Here is a 17322-nt window from a genome sequence, read left to right as displayed (position 1 = left end):
CTTAGTTTTGAATAGAACTTGTCCAATTATTTTTCTATTCCTGGATAACTTGTAGGTAAGATTCCTTGTTCAATAGTACTTCCTTCTGTCAGTGTAGTAACATTGCTTTCTTCAATGGAGGATGTTTCGGGGTGGGTGGCAGCAGGTTGGTATGTGTTGTTTCTGCTTAGTTTCTACAGAATTCTTAATTTTGCTCTTTTACTGACCTCTACCTTCACTACCACGTCTCCAAGGAGCACATATATTCTCTAATTTCTCTTGATGCTCCAGAAGTAATGCTTTCCTGAGGGTACTATCCTGGCACACTTTTAAGTCCCTTCCCCTTGGCCAGTGTTGTGGATTACCAAGTTCCAGATTTGTGTTCTGCACATTAACACTTGGTATTAAACTTTCTCTTTCTGAAGGTTATTTTGGCTCTCTTCATGCATGTTCTCTGCTTCCTTTTCTTCTTTCTTATGAAGTCACTTATGCCTTCCCTGCCCTCTCTTCTCACCCATAGACTTGCAATCTGGTTTGGGACTCCAATGTTATCTCTGTTGGAATTGGATACTTACATCCAATATGATAATTAATGGAATTTTTCTGTGGTCCTCTGATAAAGCTACAATTTCTTAGGAGTGTGCTTTCCTGAAATCTGACAACTCTGGTTCATGGAAGGCACCCTACCTTAATTTAGAGTAATATATTAAATTTTCCTCTATTTTTGTATGGTTATGTCATTTGAGGTCTAAAAAGGAGGAGGTAGATGCTTATGTTTGATTCAACATCTTAAGTGGAGAGAAGTCTCAAAAATTCCTAAAATTTCAGTAGTGGAATAACTTGTAAAAATGTCTTCCAGACTCAATAGAGACAAGAAGAGAAATAAGAAGAGAAATATTTTTGGCAGGGCTCAAACATGAGAAGTCGGTGAATATCGTTGTAAGGTACTTATCTGTCAGTTAAACATTTTCCAAGTTTTAGCTGTTAAAAATGTGAGAAAAGAAATTTTCTAACTGTAAATTTGTCAGGTAATTAAATCATATGAGTCCATTTAGCTCAACATGGAAGATAGGCCAATGTGAAAACAAAACATAACAGAAAAACGTATATTTCAGCACTGGCTAATAAGTTTTTCCATCTATAAAACAAAGAAAAGCAAAACTAAGATGAAAAATAAATAAATTTAAACATTAAACTGTAAAACAATATACAAATACATTTTAGTTTTTAAAGGGTCAAATTATATAAAACCAGCCTATTTTCTTCTTACAAATGAAAGAAATGCTCAAAATATCACTGGATTAAATGTCAATATAGAAGGAGTCTCACGGCTGACAGTCCCGGGCTGATAAAGTTTCCAGAGTTAGAAATCAGCTCATATTCTCTTGTTGGGCTCTGCTCAGTACAAAGCTTCCAACTCATGGTTTAAGATGGCTGTTTAAGCTACAGCCATTCTACTGACATTCCAGCGAGGAGGAAAGAGAAGGATCAGAATAAGAACAAAAATCCTCCCTTTAAGAACATTTCCAGAAGCTTCTAATGACACTTCTTTTTAATTCTCATGACACTTCTCATTGGTTAGAACTTAGTCACATGACCATACTACATCAGGAGAGAAGCCAAGAAATGTACATGGTGGACAGTCAGTATTTGGCTATAATTCAGGAGCTATATTACTAAGAAAGGAGGGAACAGATATTTAAAGACAATCAGCAGTCTTTTCCACACCTTCACGTAGATAGCCACTGTTTCAAGATTGATGCATGTCCTTCTAGATTCTTTTCTATTTTTACATACATCGATACATATGCCTAAATATTTTTTCCAATATTTGATCAAACTTTACATAATATTATATAATATCTTTGAGTAACACACACACACAGAGCTATTCAATCTTTCTAAAGTGCGTATAGAATTTAAAGCAACAGCTATTTTTGTCACCTTTGAATTTTCAGCACATAAATAGCAGATGGTAGGTACGCAATATGATTATGATTATGACGGTACTCTGATAAATTTAATCATTTTCCCTTGAAGAATTTTTAGAATGTTTCCTTGTTCTTGCCCCTTATAAGCAATAGATTTTGATATTGCTACTTGGATTATATTCAATCAAAAACTGTTTCTTGGAGCTCACCACACTATTTCTAGAAATTAATACTTTTCATTATTTCAACAGATGTTTTGCCTCTGACAACACCATAGTCACAAAACAATATTATTAGTTCAGTTTTTATGTTGTCATTATTAGTCTTATTTCTAAGCCTCTTCCCAGAAACCACATGCATCACTTCTAACTCTCTCTCAAAACCCTGCCCGCACCATGCACATTCACATAATGATATAATTTTAAAGTCCCTCTAGAAATAGTTTAGTTTTCACAAGTCTCCCTCTCTCTTTCTATATATCTGTATACATACATAGCATATATATATATGCACATACATATGTGTGTATATATAATTTTTACCTGAGTTCATGACATTCCCCCTCCTCTGCAGCTTTACCCCTCATTTCTCTGTTTTTCTGCATCTCTCATAGAGTACTTATACCATAAATATCTATTTTATCTTCTCAGTTATAAACTTCTTGAGGCAGGAGCTTTATGTTCATAGTGTTCTATCCCCCTAAATATTTTTCACACTGCTTTGCCCACAGTAGATTTCCAAAACAGGTCTGTTGACTTACTTGCTCTTTGCTATGTAGTAAGAGGAATAGGTGTTTTTATATAACCCTAAATTTTGGAAGGAAAGAATTAGATTTCAAGGCTGTCTACTGCTTGAAGAAGTCTCTGTCATTGTGAGGAAGTCATTGACTTTACAGGTTTTTTCCATATCAAGCTATCAGCCAGGTCCTCTGACTTTAGTAGTCTAGATTTTAATGTTTTCAGCTCACATAGGTGTGTTGAACCTCCACATATGCTAGCTGTACAACCCTGTACAAAGGTATCACTACCCTCCTTGTAGAGAGGACAATCTGAGGTTCAGAGAAAGTGAGTAGCTTGCCAAAGGTTATAGGTGAACAAATTGTGGAGTTGGCCATGCCCACCATACTGTACTTGCTACATCTGACAAACTTTTGCTTTTATGGTTTCTGTATTATCTCTTTCTCCTAATTACTTACCCAGCAATTATTCATAGCTCCATTTTTTTTTCTTTTGGCATGTATGTGGTTTTAAATTCTTACTCTTATTTTTCTGACTTCTGATCTGACCCTAAGCAATATGCATACTGGGGAAGTAGTTAGGAGGAAGAGATTAACAGACATGATGGTGTATGTATATGTGTATGAATGAGCATAGAAGGCATTATAGGCAATTCTAAGAATTTGAATAATCCTCACATGGAGGGTTTTAGCGAGAGGGTGATATGATCTGACTGACATTTTAAAATAATCACTTACACCGCTCTATTGAAAACGATTACAGAAGGAAAAAGCTGTAGCCTGATGGGTAGTTAAGAGGCCATGGAAGTAGTCCTAAGGAGATGAAATAGTGATTTGCACCAGTGGTTAGTAGTGAAGTAGTAAGCAGTGATCATATTTAGGATATATTTCAAATTTATAGCCAGAAAAAATTGTTGATGCACAATGTATGACGTATAACAGAGAAAAAAGAAGTCAAGGGTAACTCAAAGGTCTTGGACTGAGTAACTTGAAGATTAGAGTTGCCATAAACTGTGACACAGTGGTGGTGAAATCAGGAATTCAGTTTTGAACACGTTACATTTGAGGTGCCCATTAGGCATCTAAGAAGAAATGCTGAGTAGTAGCAAGAACTGTAAGTCTGCAATTCAGATGAGACATCTGGGCTGAAGAAACAAATTAAAAGTTGTCTACTTTAGATGACAATTAAATCCTTGACACTGGATGAGTTCATCAGAAGTTGAAGTGTAGAAAGTAAGAAAAGTGTTGGATATGTGTTGGATCTCTCTCTCTCCTCCTTCCTACTTAGCTTTTAGAGAACAAGAACTCTGTGTTCTACATTTTATGTATTCCCTACAATGCCAGCTATACATTAGGCCCCAATAAATGCTTGTTGAATGTCGAGTGGGAAGCAAGCTACAAGTTATTCATAAATTGCAGTGGTTCAGGCATTATCCTGCAGCATTAAAAATAATAGCATTTCTACAATTCCCAAGAGGAATGCTACCATCTTCAAAGAAAAGGGCCATCAGAAAGAGTTTTTCAGTCGTGTAGAGAGACTTTTTTTAACTTTCTGAAAAGTCATCTTCAGGCTGCTTGTGAACAGAGCATATGGAAGCAATCGCTGCCTGAAATGCCCAAACTGTAAATCCACATTTCAGTAAAATGCACACCAAGGATAATGACCAAAATTGAGTGAATTTTTATTTTCATTACAGTAAACTTTTCAATCATTCTAGAATTCACTTAAGACTGCTATTAAAGATGTTTTCAGAGCTCTGCAGGGGGGAAAATGTAAGTTCTCTGTAAATGAGAAAGAACTAGCTCCCAGAAACAGTCTGTCTCTATGAGAAGTGAATCTGTAAAGGCTGTTCTAGCAATTCTGTGCGGCATTAAGTGAAATATAAAATGAGTAAGAGATACATTAGATGTCCTCACACATGCATCTGGAGCCTCTGCAGTCACCTCCTCCCTCGATACAGTTGAGTCTTGTGAGGTGCTCGGGTGTTTGCTCGTTGTATTTTTTAAAATTTATTTATTTAATTTATTTATTTTTGGCTGCTTTGGGTCTTCTTGCTGCACGCAGGTTTTCTCTAGTTGCTGAGAGTGGGGACTACTCTTTGTTGCGGTGCGTGGGCTTCTCATTGTGGTGGCTTCTCTTGTTGCCGAGCACGGTCTCTAGGCACACGGGCTTCAGTAGTTGTGGCACGGGGGCTCAGTAGTTGTGGCACATGGGCTCTAGAGCACAGGCTCAGTAGTTGTGGCGCACGGGCTTAGCTGCTCCGCGGCACGTGGGATCTTCCTGGACCAGGGCTCGAACCCGTGTCCCCTGCAATGGCAGGTGGATTCTTAACCACTGCACCATCAGGGAAGCCCTGCTTGTTTTTTAATCAGGGAAATCTTTACTTATTTTAAAGCCTGTTACTATAAAATTATACAAATTTATACGAATTACAAAGAGAAAACTCAGAATCTTTAAGACTTAAAACAATTAAAATCCGAAGTATCCAAATGGCAGTCAAGAGTAAACACAGAAATACCCTTCAAGACATGGCTCTACTTTCTATATCAGAGTGAAACATTCATTCTGATATTAGTATGTGAATTTAAAACAAATTCCTCAAATGGGGTTGGTACATTCATGTGAGTGACTGTCTAAAGATTCCAAATATGGCTTCAATGTTGTGTAAAGGATGTTTTCTATTTCTCTTCAATATTGAAGTTAAACTTCTTATTTAATAAAGTTCTCAACTTTGCAAAAACACAGGGAAAGAAGGAATGCATTCTCTATCACATCAACTACCTTCCTAGACCATATAAATTATTATCCTCTTTCATTTGTGGTATATTTCTCTCTGTTTATAATTTCCAGACTAACATAGCCCATTATTTTACGGAATAAGCATCCTAAATAAAAATGACCAATCAAACAATTCCCTAAGATTATGTCCATAGAATCATATAGAATCTCATGGTTGAAATGCTCTTTAAAAGTTACTTAGAATGGTCTCACCCAAATCTGCACTCTCTTTTATGCCTGGAAGTTGTCTTCCTCTTTAATTTTATCCCCAAACCATGACCAGAGATAGATGAAAATCTAGGTAATAGATGGCATTTCAATAGCCAACAGTGGATTTCAGGATTTATATATCCTCAAGTTATGAGATTTTCTCATCATCGCACCAGTCTTTATATCACCTTGGCTTTGATTGATGCAGTAGTCTCTTAATTTATATCCTATAGCCCACCAAATCTTTTTGATTCTACACATATTTTACTGGATTTCTGTTTGCCCTAGCCTATAAGTTTCTTTAAACCTTAAAGCTGTTCCTGGACAGCCTCATTCCCTTTGGCAAATATTCACTTACTGTTCTTCAGCTTTGATTCAAGACTTATTATTCACCACTTATCTGTGCTTGCCATCTATTAGACCAAGTACTTAATGATTCAAGTCCTTTATCTGATTGAATTGCTCCTTACTGTTTGCAATGTCTGCCAATTAAATATCACCTGCAAATTTAGAAAATTGCTTCTACAACCATTCGCTAAGTCATTTGCATCTACATAATTTATTTCCTTTCACAGATCTCTTTTTATCCTTCTCCTTCATTAGTGTTAAAATCTTTCCTTATCAACAACAAATATTTTGGGTCATTTTTTTCTCTTCTTCTTACATACACACAGTTTGTGTTACTTCCCACATCTGTGATCCAGCTCCGTCCTATATGTATATCCAGTGGATTATTTTTGAACACTCACTATTCAGACATACAAACATGCATTCTTATGACCACATGTACTTTTTCAACTTCTTGCCTGACTACAGCTGACATACTCTGGGATATTCAATCAGTCCATTAATACTTGTTCAATCTAATTTAAAGAATGAAAGTCTCAGTGTCTAATTTAAAGTCTCTATGAGGGCTTCTTTTCCCTTTACACATTTTATTGATTCCCTTTGCAAAACTACCTTTTCGTTTCACGAGGCTTGTTAGCATTTATCACTGGGCAGGTGTGTGTGGGGAGGAATTCTTTGGTGAGTGAAGTTTCATTGGTGGATACAGATATTTTCAAGGCTGGTTTGCAGTCATGGAAAGATATAATGGAAATATATATGGGTTTTTGTGTGTGTAACTGTGGGGCATACTTGATGATCTTCAGGCATCCAACTGAGGACCCTTTTCATCCACAAGCGTGGCTCCTCATACATTGCCTTCTCCTGATCCAGGGGGTGGCTTGTTCAAGAGGCAACTTCTGGCCTTTGTCCTAGCTAACCATCTCTGCCTTCTCTAGGCCAAAGGAATCATCCTAACCCTGACTTCTTAAAAAATTGAGATGAGAATGGTGTTAACCATTGTGTCTCCCGCAACTTGTTCTTGTAACACAGATACATCCAACTCTATGGGCCTATCTTTATGCCTGATGCCTTCCGGACTGCCTCTGTCACTCCTCTCCAGTGCGGATGGGAAAGAGGTCAGCTCACCACCTTCTCAGGTCCTCTAAACCCTCCTCCCAAGTGAGCTCTCTCTGACCTCTAGCGTTTTCTGTCTTTCTTAGAAGCAAAAGTAATAACACCAGTTCTCCTTCTCCAGGCTCACGTGCCATTTTGTGCATGATCTTCATGTTAATTCAATACTCCCAATTTAGTTTTTATAATGGAGGTGAGAGGAATACCTATATTTCTTTTTCTTTCTTTCTTTTTTTTTTTTTTTAGGACAAACAGGATAATTTTATTCCCATTTTTCCTTAAAATAAAGATACAGTAGAAGTTTTACAGTTCAGCATGATTAGACATGATTTGCAATTTTAACATTTTTTTAAACAAATGACAACAGAAACCAAAAAACTAGTAAAAATCATAAAACTACTAGAGCAAAGAGAAACTACCTTTCTGATCAAAACAGGTACCACAGCTCTAAACTTCCTTAGAGAGCGTTCTAAGATTTCTAAGCTAAACTTTCTTAGAAAGGGGTTTGTGGAAAGCCTTTAATCTCAAGTATTTAAACTATTCCTGTACCCACGAAATGCTTTCATCAACTTGTTAATCAAATGCTTCCTAAATTTACGAACCAGTGATCAAGCGGCCTGAAACAAGTCTTGATCCTATTTTTCCAGCTGTAAATTATTAATATTTCAAGAAAACAAAATATTTTCTAAGCACGTAAGTTTTCTAAAAACTTCAATTACCTTTTCTGGCTCAGTACCTGACTGAAATGTTCAAATGTTTATATTGCACACAAAAAAATTTGAGCAGCATACTATATGAGTGTGAGAAGCTGATGAAAAATAAGACTGAGGAAAATCCCCAAGTTGTGTCCCATTTAACATGATTGAATATATAGTTTCTGTATCTTTAATTAATATAAGTAAAAAGTAATCTTTAGAACAGCACAGAAATGCAAATGCATCAGAGTTTTACAAAATATATTCAACCCCCTTATATGTGCAACAATCTTTTAGTTTTGGAGCTGCCATACAAGGGAGCTAGTTTCTTCTCCTTTATATATGAAAGCCGGAAGTCATGTATACAAAGTTATTTATATGAGAAGAATAAAGATCCACATTCCTTTTCTTTGTCCTTGACAAATATTTATGGAATGTTGGAAATGATGAAAAAACAATTCCAATGTTATGAAGTCCAAAGACTTGGAATGAAAAAACTCGTAGTGGCACATTGCGCTACACGGAATGACAATCACCTTCTAGAAAGAGGAATACCTATATTTCTTTAACTTTTTTTTTTTTTTTTTTTTTTTTTAGCTCTAGACATCATCCACATGGGTTCCAGGTGCATTTACTAATTGTTTCTAGACAATTCCATTTGGATGCTCTTCGGCCATCCTAAAATTAAAATGTCTAGAGCCAAGCTCTGTATCTCTGTTGCCCTTTTCTAATCTGTTCTTCTATTTTCCCTGTCTCTGCCATGAGTGTCCATCTGCTCGTGTTCCTCTGCTAAATTTCTCACCAAATCTCAACATGTCCTTTCTCTTCTCCTCCAACTTACCAAGTTCTAGTCATTTTTTCTTGGAATATTGATTGCTTCCTCAAAATCAGTTTTTGGGGCTAATCTCCTATTGCTGTTAAGTTTAGACACCCTTTTTTCCTCTCTGGATAGTTGAAAAAGACATTTGTCTTTCCCCTTCTTCACTCCAATGCATCCTTGGCCTTACCTCAGTTATCTTTCTTAAACATAAATTAAATCCCACTTTTCTCTTATGTAAAAACTTTTTATAATTTTCACTGGTTAAATGATAAAGTCCAAACTCTTCAGCATGGCAAGCATGGTTTTATAATTATCCCTACTGTTGCTTCTCACACTCCTACTCATCTTCAAGACCTAGCTCAAATTTCTCCTCTTATGTGAAATCTTTTCATCTCCTCAGGCACAGGCTGTCACTCCACCCCTTGGTTGCCAAGGCACCCTGCATGCATTACCCTATGGCATTGATCACACTGTGCTTTAACGATTTATTTGCACATTTGTCTTCCTTGTACACTGTGAGATCTTTGAAGGCAGGAATGATGTCTTCCATTCCTTTGTATCTGTGATGCTAGGCACAGTGCCCAGAACATACCATGCATTCAAAAACACATGGGGAATGAAAGGATGAATATGGGGCATTCTGCCTGGCATACAAAATAAAGTAAACACAACCTCAGCCCTCTGGTTCCAAAAGAGGGACTATGGAAAGAAAAGGGGAGAGGTCAGTCTCTCTCTCTCTCTCCATATATATATACTTTTTCCCCCGCAAAGGGTCATTTGAAAAGTGAAACAGATATACCCAGAAGACAGAATTATCAAAAAATGGGAATAGTTTGACAGCCTTATGGGACAAAGGATGAGTTTAGCTGGTGTTGAAAATATAGGAAGATGAAGTGAGGCCAGCCAAAGCAGATTGAAGCTGAATGCGATCTATATGGAGTAGGACAAAATGTAGGGATTGAGACATAAACTTCAGAAAATAATGGATGCCTTTCTAAGGAGCTTTAATTTTTTAAAAAAAGAAGAGCAGGTTTTTGAGATAAAAAGTGAGATTTTTTGAGAAGTTTAAAGATGCAAATGTTTTTTGTCACTCCCCCAATCCTTCTCTATGTAATCTTATTTTTTTATCCTCGATTCATATTCAGCCAAACTCCATCTGAACCTTCTTGGAATTTGCAGGTCTTAAAACCTGCGTTGAACTGTTTCTGAGTATTATTTTCCTCACTGTCTGTAATTTGGTTTATTAAAATGCTTTTAAGACCAAACTTACACTAGAACTCTGTTCCTCTCTGTTAACTGGTCAAGGGGGATAAGCACTTGGACTCTGGATCCACACTGCCTGGGTTTGAATCACGAATTCTCCACAACTTGGCTAAGTGACCATGGGCAAGTTACTTTTGCTCCCTAACTCTGTTTCATCATACACAGTATTGGGATAATAGTACTACCTACCTCATAGGGTTGTGTGAGTGCTTTGGCAATAGTAAGTTCTACATAAGTGTTAATATTTATTATTTGGTCCATTTCAAACTATGTTTTTTTTCATTCCCTATGGTACCTTTCTTGTCACTGCTGTCAAGTATATTGCTGACTGAAATATGTGCTTCTAATTCCAATGATATTCTATTTTTTATTATAAAACACAGCATATAAAAGAATTCCAAGTAATATAACACAAAGTTTCAGCTCTTTCCTTATAAAAGCACTAAACATTCATATTTCATTTACTTACTTTATTTTTTTACTTTATTAATTGCCCTACTCCACTACACTAGATTTCCTTTTAGATTTCTATTATCTATCAGTTTCTTCTTTTCTTCTTTTGAAAGTCTAGTTCATATCTTCTATAGCTTTACCTATGGGGATCTTAGTATTCTCTTATGGATTTTATACTTCTTCATGTAGGTGAAGCAGTGAAGCAGTGAGGTTAACAATGCATCATATTTTTGCAAATATTTTCCAGCCTATCATTTGTAATTTAATTTAGTTATTATTGTTTTTGATTTATTGATGATTTAAAATTTTGTATACATGCAACTATTGATAGTTTCCATGTAACTTATTCCATTATTTTTAAGCCTCTGATACTTCCCATGTTCCCTCTCTGACTCTTTTTAATGGGTTTTTCCATAATCATCGTGACAAATACGCTAGAAAACATTCTTTTAATTTTGGTTTCCCCTTAGGAAGGCAGAGAGTCTTGTTAATCTTAGAAGTCTTATGTCATGTATAGAGGCACTCAATGGCAATATTTACTGCTATTTTAAATATACTTAGATTCATGAAAAATGTCTACACTAGTCAAATATATATAACAATAATAAGCTCACTTTTCTCAAACTCTGTCATAACATTATTATGCCATTTCAATAGTGTTATTTTGCTTTACAGGGGTAAATGATCCTGATAAAATTTTAATGATGATTCTTGTTGGATAATCTAAATTACTTTATGATATTTTACTGCATTACTATTTGTATACTTGAATTGACATTTTAAGTTGCTGAAAATTAGAGCATACATCTCTATTAGTAATAGAATACAGTGACTGCCCTTTCCTTCTGAAAATGTTATCTTCCTGTTGCTTTCATTTTTTTTAATTTAATTTTTATTTTATATTGGGGTATAGTTGATTTACAATGTTATGTTAGTTTCAGGTGAACAGCAAAGTGATTCAGTTATACATATACATATATCGATTCTTTTTCAGATTCTTTTCCCATATAGGTTATTATATAATATTGACTAGAGTTCCCTGTGCTATACAGAAGGTCCTTGTTGATTATTTATTTTATATATAGTAGTGTGTATATGTTAATCCCAACCTCCTAATTTATTCCTCCCCCCCACCTCTCCTCTTTGGTAACCATAAGTTTGTTTTCTTTTCTTTTTTTTAAATTAATTTTTATTGGAGTATAGTTGCCTTACAATGTTGTGTTAGTTTCTACTGTACAGAAAAGTTCCTCCTTTTTGGATTTCCTTCCCATTTAGGTTACCACAGTGCATTAAGTAAGAGTTCCCTGTGCTATAGAGCATGTTCTCATTAGTTACATTCTCTCAGTTTTCTTCCCCTCTCTCTACCTGCTCCAGCAAACTCTTATGTAAGCTTCTCCACTTTTACCTGCTTAAGAAGTATTTCTTAAAGCCTAGTCAGAATGGCTAATTATCTTCTTGAAGAAAATAAAATTTAGTTGCAATAAATAGCTTTATATTTTTTCCAGCTAAAAAATCATACATTTTTCAGTCAGCTTCTTTAAGCCTGAATTTTTGCTATGTAAAAGGACCCTGCTGAACTTTACATTATCATACAATAATGATATGCTCTTACATGCAAATAAAAACAAACTGTTTATGAAGAACAACATACAATTGCTTGTGTGTGGTTTTTATGCAATAAATTCTTAAAGTGTTTTAAAAAAATTATAGTTGGAAGTGATCTTCCCACTAACATACTTGTATTCCTCATTTCATAGGTGAGGAAGCAAATCTCAAAAATTTAACTAACTGGAGCAAGCACACAACCAAATTAAAAACAGCACCAACATTAGACTAATTATAATGCTTGTTACTTTTAACTTGCATTTAGTAAGTGAAGTTTGTTAGTGTGATAATTCTTTTTTTTTTAAACATCTTTATTCGAGTATAATTGCTTTACAAGGGTGTGCTAGTTTCTGCTTTATAGCAAAGTGAATCAGTTATACATATACATATGTTCCCATATCTCTTCCCTCTTGTATCTCCCTCTCTCCCACCCTCCCTATCCCACCCCTCTAGGTGTGCGTGATAATTCTTAAGGATTTTTATCTACTATATCTATAGAATAAACTTGCATAATGCCTTTTCCTTTTGTTTATCTTTATTTTAATATAATTGCTTATTTGGGTTCAGTTCAGGCAGGACCCCTCAGAAATACAAAGACAGAACGCTTGTTTTGTGGTTTTATAATAAAGGAATATAAGATAAATAGTCATAGTTTTTATAAGAGAGATGAGGATTGATGATTCCTGTTTGCCTATTAAAATATTTCTATTAACCTTTTGCAAAAAAAATTCCATATGTAATAGGTTTATTAAATAAACTGACGTTACTAAAGTTTTAAAGGATATGAAAAACAGCTTTATTATTTTTCCTACCACTGTCTTCAAAACCTCTTATTTTTTTTCTCTTCTACATCTCTTAGAAACAACTTAGATCCTTTGGCTTTCTGAATACTTTTCAGTATTCCAGAAATAATTCCAGTTCTGGCAATGGTGGAATAATTTTTTATTGGGTTAACCCAACAAAGAGTAACAGTTGTAAATTCTGGATGAAATTTTTTAAAAACACACATTGAACAGATTGCATATCAACTGAAAGCAGGCATAAACTGAAGAGTACTCAACCCTTTAAAGATGGTAACTGCTTTGGGTGAGATCTACTTTTATATGGCTCATTCATTGAGGACCCACCTCAGTTAGGCAACAACGGGTAGCTAGAGCTCAAGCAGAAAGTCAGAGTCTTATTAGCTTAATGCATCAGAGGATGGTGTTTGAGGCAGCCAGACTGTGCAGAAATCAAAAGAGGACTCACATAAAGGAGGGAGTCACAGAGAAATAAGCCCAAAAATCTATGTATAAACTTCCCTCAAATCCTTGGCTGATTCCAAACCAATACATGCATAAGAATGATTCTAGTTACCTAGAATAAAAAAGTTACCAAATGAACTTAACAGAAATTGGAGATGGCAAAGAAAGAATCAATAACCTGAAAACAGATCATGATAAATTATCCAATCTAAAGATCAGAGAGTAAAATATTATGATGAAATAAACAAGACCTCAGTGACTTAGAGACAACATTAATAAGGTCTAACTTGAATGTTTTCTGAGCCTCAAGTACAGAGGAGAAAGAGAAGAGGGTGGAAAAAATATTTGTATAAATAATTGTCAAGATTTATTAAACTTAGTGAAACATATCCCAGAAGCTCAGTGAACCCCTAACAGAGATAAATACAAAGAAAATCATAGCTAAACATCAAAACATCAAAAATGAATAGAGAATTAAAAAACGGCCACCCCTACACTATAAAAAAGGAGCAAAAGTACAAATGATGGCTAACTTCTCAACAGAAACAATATTTGGTGAGAGACAATAGAATGGCATATTTAAAGTCATGAACATTAAAAATAACTTTATGTATGGTAATGAATGTTAACTAGACTTATCGTGGCAATCATTTTGCAATACATACATATATCAAATCATTATGTTGTACGCCTGAAACTAATATAATGTTATGTATCAATTATACTGTGAAATAATAATAAAAACATTTATTATTGTATGAAAAATTGTTGAATGATAATTTTATTTTGATTTTTGAAATAAAAAGTTGCTCTTGCTTTAAAATCACCAGCCTTGATTTTAGGAATAATAATATTTCGTCTTCAATTTTCTTCTTAGATAATAAAAAAGTATGAGGAAAAATATATTTTGATTATAAGTGACTGTGTTCTGAGACTCTCAGTGTTCTTGTCAAACATAAATCAGAATCAGCAGTGCCATCTGAAAACACTAAGACAGAAAGTATCTAGCAAAAATAAACCTGTCAACTCAGAGTTTGTTATTTGCTAATAATATTATTAAAACTGAGGATAAACAAAGAAATTTTAAGGTAAACTAAAGTTGAGAGTATATGCCACTTGTAGGACTGGATTTCAAGACATTGTAAAGGAAGTTCTTCAGACTGAACTAAATGATACCAGCCAGAAGCTCAGATATGTAGAAAGGAATAAAAAACCACAGAAATAGTAAATAGATAAATAGTTAAATATCAGAAACTGTCTTTTCCCTCCCTCTTTATACCTTTGAAAGTCAACTGATTGTTTAAATCAAAAACTATGACATTTTACTTTGGAGTTCATAAATATAAATACATGACCATAATAACACAAAGGATATAGTACGTATAAATGGAATTATATTGCTGTATGTTTACGTTTTTTAATGTGATGTGGTATGATATTAATCTACATAGAATGTGATAAGTTAAGAATGCACATTATTAACTCTAGACTAACCATAGACAAACAAAAATACAGAGAAATACAGCTAAAAAGTTAAGAGGGAAATAAAATCAAACACTAAAAAAATTCAATTAACCCAAAGGAAGGCAAGAAAAGAAGGAACAGAGGGAAACAATAAGATACACAGAAATCAAATAGTAAATTATAGACCTAAACATGACTATTCAACAACTCAGCAGGAAGACATGATGATTAAAAGTGTGTATGCTCCTAATAATAGAGCTTCCAAAAAATGAAGCAAAGACTGACAGAAATGGAGATAAAGTAATAGAGAAGTTTAAATACTTCTCTGAGAATTGCAAGAACAAGGAGAAAAATACAAGTAAGAATAGATTTACCTTATTTAGATACCAAAACTAAATGATCAGTTCCTAAGTGGTCAGGATCTTATTTGTTTAGTTTTTGAAATTACATTTTTAAAAGAACACAATGACATGAACTGTGTTTGGAAAAGGCATTGTGACTTCATCATGTACCATATCCTGACAAAATGTCTGGAGTATAACTTTGGCAAAGGTAAATACCTGAAGTAAATACTTTTCTATTATAGGAAATATTTTAAAACTTAGCTTTATATTGTCATCAGTTTTTCTTTTTTTTTTAAACTTTGGGTTTATTTATTTATTTATTTATGGCTGTGTTGGGTCTTCGTTTCTGTGCGAGGGCTTTCTCTAGTTGTGGCAAGTGGGGGCCACTCTTCATCGCTATGCGCGGGCCTCTCACTATCGCGGCCTCTCTTGTTGCGGAGCACAGGCTCCAGACGCGCAGGCTCAGCAATTGTGGCTCACGGGGCCTAGTTGCTCCGCGGCACGTGGGATCCTCCCAGACCAGGGCTCGAACCCGTGTCCCCTGCATTGGCAGGCAGATTCTCAACCACTGCGCCACCAGGGAAGCCCTCATCAGTTTTTCTTTCCACAAAGTTCATGAAATAGTATTGGTGAGATTTGATTCAACACCGCCACCTAATGCTTTGCCTTACACTTATTTTGTATGAAATTAGTTGCCAAGGGTTATAGTCAACCTTTAGATATGTGATAAACAAACAAACAAACAAATAAATGCTTACCTTAAACACTAGTTCTCCCACCAAGCCATTCCATGTCCCATCTTCTTGTGGGCTTCCATACTTGTGATCCGGTGCAACATAAATTTCATAGTTAAAACCCAGGTAGTTAGATAAGGCATCCAAAACATCAATGGAGAAGCCTTGGTATTTCTTTGGCTTACCCAGGACATTTTCAGAGACCATTACAAAAGGTTCTTCCTACATGGAAATAAGAGAAATCCTTGATGTCAATCGATATTGCTCCCTTAAAGCAAAGATTAATTCTTCAAAGAGTTTTGCTTACAAACAGTCTAAAAATTGGTTTTGCACTGTGAGAGAATAACTTAGAAATATAACTTATGTGTTATTAATGCATCACTTTATCAAACAATGTTTAATCACCCAGTTTCTTGTCAGCTCTCATTTAATTATTACCATATCAAAAATTAGATGAAAATGATTATAAAACTTCAGGAACCATGAATTCATGTTTCTTGCCATCTCAGGACCAAGCTAAGATTCATCAATAATAAAATCATATTTAGGAGACCATGAATTTTTTTCTCTCCTCAGGCAGTTATTGTTTATTTATGTCAAAATATGTAAAATAATACTTTAATAGATATAATCTACATAGAGTTTTTTGAAAAGATCAAAAAATTCTAAGAACATATAATTTAGCTAAAATTTATAACATCACATTTACTGGGAGTTATTTGCTAAGTAATTTTGAAACTTGTATATAAACACACATTTCATTGCAAAAGTAATTTCTTTACTACTGTTATGAGAAATTCACTTACTTTTTGGGTAATTTGTGTAATTTAGTAAATTCAGCAAATTGGTTTCAATTTCCACCTCTTTCATCTTTTTGCATTGTTGCCCTCTTACAGTTAACAAATAGTCCCCTTTCACTTTTTAGAACACCTGGTGTTAAGAGCGGTAAATTGGTTTGACACATGCTGGTAGACTACAGAAAATTAGATAATCTATTTCTTAATTTCCTAAACTTGTTCAGGAATCTTTCAACAACAGTAATATTTACAGATAACCATCCATAGTGTGTATATCCACCCAGCCCTGTGGGCAGGTTAAAATCTATCCTGGGTCTAAGCCAGAATACCCAAGGATTTTATCCTTGGATCATTTTTCCTTAGGGACTCACAAAATAGCCTTCATTGAGTGGTAAAATAATACTTTGTTTTTGGCTCTTACTCAAAGACACTAAGTAAGCACCTTATAAAATCACTGCATCTATTATAGGAATATTGTCCACCATAACATTCAGTTTTCCCATAAAAATTACCATGAGATAAATTTTTAAATTGTTCAGAGCCAAGAGAGCTTCATTTTGAGTCAGTAATGCCTTTTTTAAAATAATGAAAATGTGAATAATTATTTAGCTATCCCCTTTCACTTTGGATACCCAGGAGATCATGATGCTCATCTATAACTATGTTGATATTGTGTTATTTGTAATTTTTTAAAAATCTTACTTTTCTAAACTACTGGTACTATTTTAAAAAAATTGGTCTTGTTTAACCATTTATATCTTATCTTAGAGTAAAATAAATCAGTAAATAAATAGTTAGATGAAGGCTGTG

The 17322-nt window shown here is 34.6% G+C and overlaps 1 protein-coding gene across 4 annotated transcripts in view; it reads right to left on the bottom strand.

Moving 5' to 3' along the window:
* GRID2 (glutamate ionotropic receptor delta type subunit 2) overlaps nt 1–17322 on the bottom strand; it is a 1417069-nt gene that overhangs the window by 336789 nt on the left and 1062958 nt on the right. For all 4 annotated transcript variants that reach the window (XM_082391643.1, XM_082391645.1, XM_082391644.1 and 1 more), the window contains exon 10: nt 15740–15937. In XM_082391643.1, the coding sequence (XP_082247769.1) occupies nt 15740–15937 (198 nt within the window). The remainder of the gene's footprint in view (nt 1–15739; nt 15938–17322) is intronic.

This window comes from Balaenoptera borealis (genome assembly GCF_965194805.1).
Source record: "Balaenoptera borealis genome assembly, chromosome: 4".
Lineage (NCBI taxonomy): Eukaryota > Metazoa > Chordata > Mammalia > Artiodactyla > Balaenopteridae > Balaenoptera > Balaenoptera borealis.
Note: the sequence above shows the minus strand (reverse complement) of the source record. Positions and strands in the feature narration are given on the sequence as shown.